The sequence below is a fragment of the Eimeria acervulina genome, genomic scaffold (assembly GCF_000499425.1).
Source record: "Eimeria acervulina Houghton genomic scaffold, Eah_scaff3107, whole genome shotgun sequence".
NCBI classification, from domain to species: Eukaryota; Apicomplexa; class Conoidasida; order Eucoccidiorida; family Eimeriidae; genus Eimeria; species Eimeria acervulina.
Window position 1 is genome coordinate 1 of NW_013547693.1, and position 2,423 is coordinate 2,423.

Genomic DNA, 2,423 nt, shown 5'->3' on the forward strand with positions numbered 1-2,423 from the left:
GCACAAAACAAGCATTGCCTCAGACGCCACCTACCGAAACAGCATGCATAGCAAACCAGAAGGAACTCTTCCACACATCAACCAATATCCCAATACAATACCAAAAATATGTTTGGCCTCTGGGGACGAGCCCTTTCAGGACGTTCTTACCGCACCGGTCCTTCCATCCAACGCCACGTCCCCCCGCTGCAATCCACTCACCAATGCCCATGCCCTCACAACGCCCTGCACAGGCGACCCAGCAATCACGCACAGACTGCTCAATTCAAACCATGCCACACGAACAAGACGCACCATAGACGCTCAAACACGAACCCTAGCCCCGCCGCACACTCACTATTACCCAAACTATCGACACCTGGCTTATGTCTACTGACCACATGCCACGCTAACGACCGTTTACGATGCCATCTCCGCTTCCACCTTGGTAACAAACAACAAACCTACGCCGTGCATATGCTTCCCCCCATTCCCTCTGCCGGCCAACATATCTGCACCCCGACCTCTACCCTCAACCTTCCTACAAAACAAGCATTGCCTCAGACGCCACCTACCCAAGCAGCATGTATAGGAACGCAGACGTAACACTTTCACGCATGAACCGATATCCTACCACAATACTCATAGGATATTCGATATCTGCAGACTGGCGCTTTGGGAACGTTCTCACCGCACCGCTCCTTCCATCCAACGCCACATCCACCCGCTGCAATCCACTCACCAATGCATATGCCCTCTCAACGGCCTCCACAGGCGACCCAGCAATCACGCACCGACTGTTCAATTCAAACCATGCCACACGAACAAGACACTCCATAAACGCGTAAACACAAACCCAAGCCCCGCCGCACACTCACTATTACCCAAACTGTCGACACCTGGCTTATGTCTACTGATCACAGGCCACGCTAACTACCGTTTACGATGACATCTCCGCTTCCACTCAGCTAACAAACAACAAACCTACGCTGCGCATATACCTCCCCCCCATTCCCGCTGCCGGCCAGCATATCTGCACCCTGACTTCTACCCTCAACCTCCCCACAAAAGCAAGCATTGCCTCAGACGCCACCTTGCGAACCAGCCTGCAGGGGAAGCAAGGGAGAACGGCTCCACGCATCAAACCATAACTCAGGGCAATGCCCAACCAATGTTTGTCGTCTGCCGCGATGCAGTATTAGATACCGAGTTGGGCGAGTCCACGATACTGTTAAAGAGAATTGCGCCCCACGCCATACACAACACGCCATTGCGAATGTGGTGTGAGCACCAACGCATCACTCCACAGTGTTTGGTTTAGACTCTCAGCGCCTCTCATCCAGCCGACGCGCTGACCAACGAACTCAAGCACCACATCACAGAGGCATGTCACCATGTATGAAGCACAGCAGATGCCATCTTCCGCCTATTCCTCCAGCTAGCCACCCCGAGGGTGCCCAATGCCCTGTAACGCCCTCAGGAGCGCCCAACGCCACGTGCGAGGTTTTGCACACTAGGAGCGAAGCACAACGATCACCTCAAGCAGTGGCCCACCGCAAGATTCCCTTCTCTTATTTTTAGGGGCTTGCAACCCTTGAACCGTCATGCGCACTGCCAGCCACTGCATTCACAAAGGCTCTCCACACGTGCACTGCGCCCCTTTCGCTGAGCCTCTGTTCACTGATGGAAAACCTGTTTTTTTTCCTCACAGATACGCCGGCACCCTGCAAAGGAGCAGGTCCGCCCTGGCCAGCTTCGCGTGGGCTTTGGACGCAACGCACTTGTTGTGCCGTGTTGCCAGCAGTCCGATCAAAGCAACTAAATTCCCCACTTCGCCTCACGCTCAAATCTCGCAAGCTCGACGCATTTCTTCCTCTTGCAAGCTACCAACGCAACCGTGGGAGACAAACCTTCATTTCAGCTCCCTCAATCCGCTGACGTTAGATACCACTGCTGAGCCGGATCTCCACAACAGCACGCAGAACGAATGCTTGTCAGCGTGCCTGGTGGGTTGTTCTTTCCCAATAATGTGTCTCTGACTACTTCGTCCCCCAGTGGTTTGGTAAAAGACTTACCAACTGTTCGGCGAGCTCAGAAGCATCATGCACCTCATGTAAAACTCCCCGTAGCCCCAAACGTTCTACTAGCATCCACGTAGATAGTTCCGCCCCAAAGCTTACACCTGGACTAGCTGTAACCTTTGCAAAAGCGCACCTCCAGGATCTCGCCTATGGCAGACGACGCTGGCAAACGTGGGAGCCTACTGCCTTCCACCTACGCAGACGCGTGCCTTCAGATTTGCGCAAACGTCCCCTCGTCTCCTCTTGATAGATACAGACGCCAACAGCAATGGTGTCCAGCTTCAATTCAAGGCACGTGCGTGCCTTGCGCCGAAAGGCAAAATGCAAGGCCATGCCATCATCCCGTGCGTGAACAGGCGTCGT

At 54.1% G+C, this 2,423-nt stretch overlaps 1 protein-coding gene across 1 annotated transcript; it reads right to left on the minus strand.

Moving 5' to 3' along the window:
* Positions 1-155: 155 nt before the first annotated feature.
* On the minus strand, positions 156-817 carry EAH_00068160 (hypothetical protein; the record flags this gene model as incomplete). Its single annotated transcript, XM_013392321.1, has 2 exons — positions 156-256; positions 555-817. Coding segments are annotated over 2 exons (364 nt in total), but the record flags the coding sequence as incomplete, so codon positions are not given.
* Between the last annotated feature and the right edge of the window lie 1,606 nt (positions 818-2,423).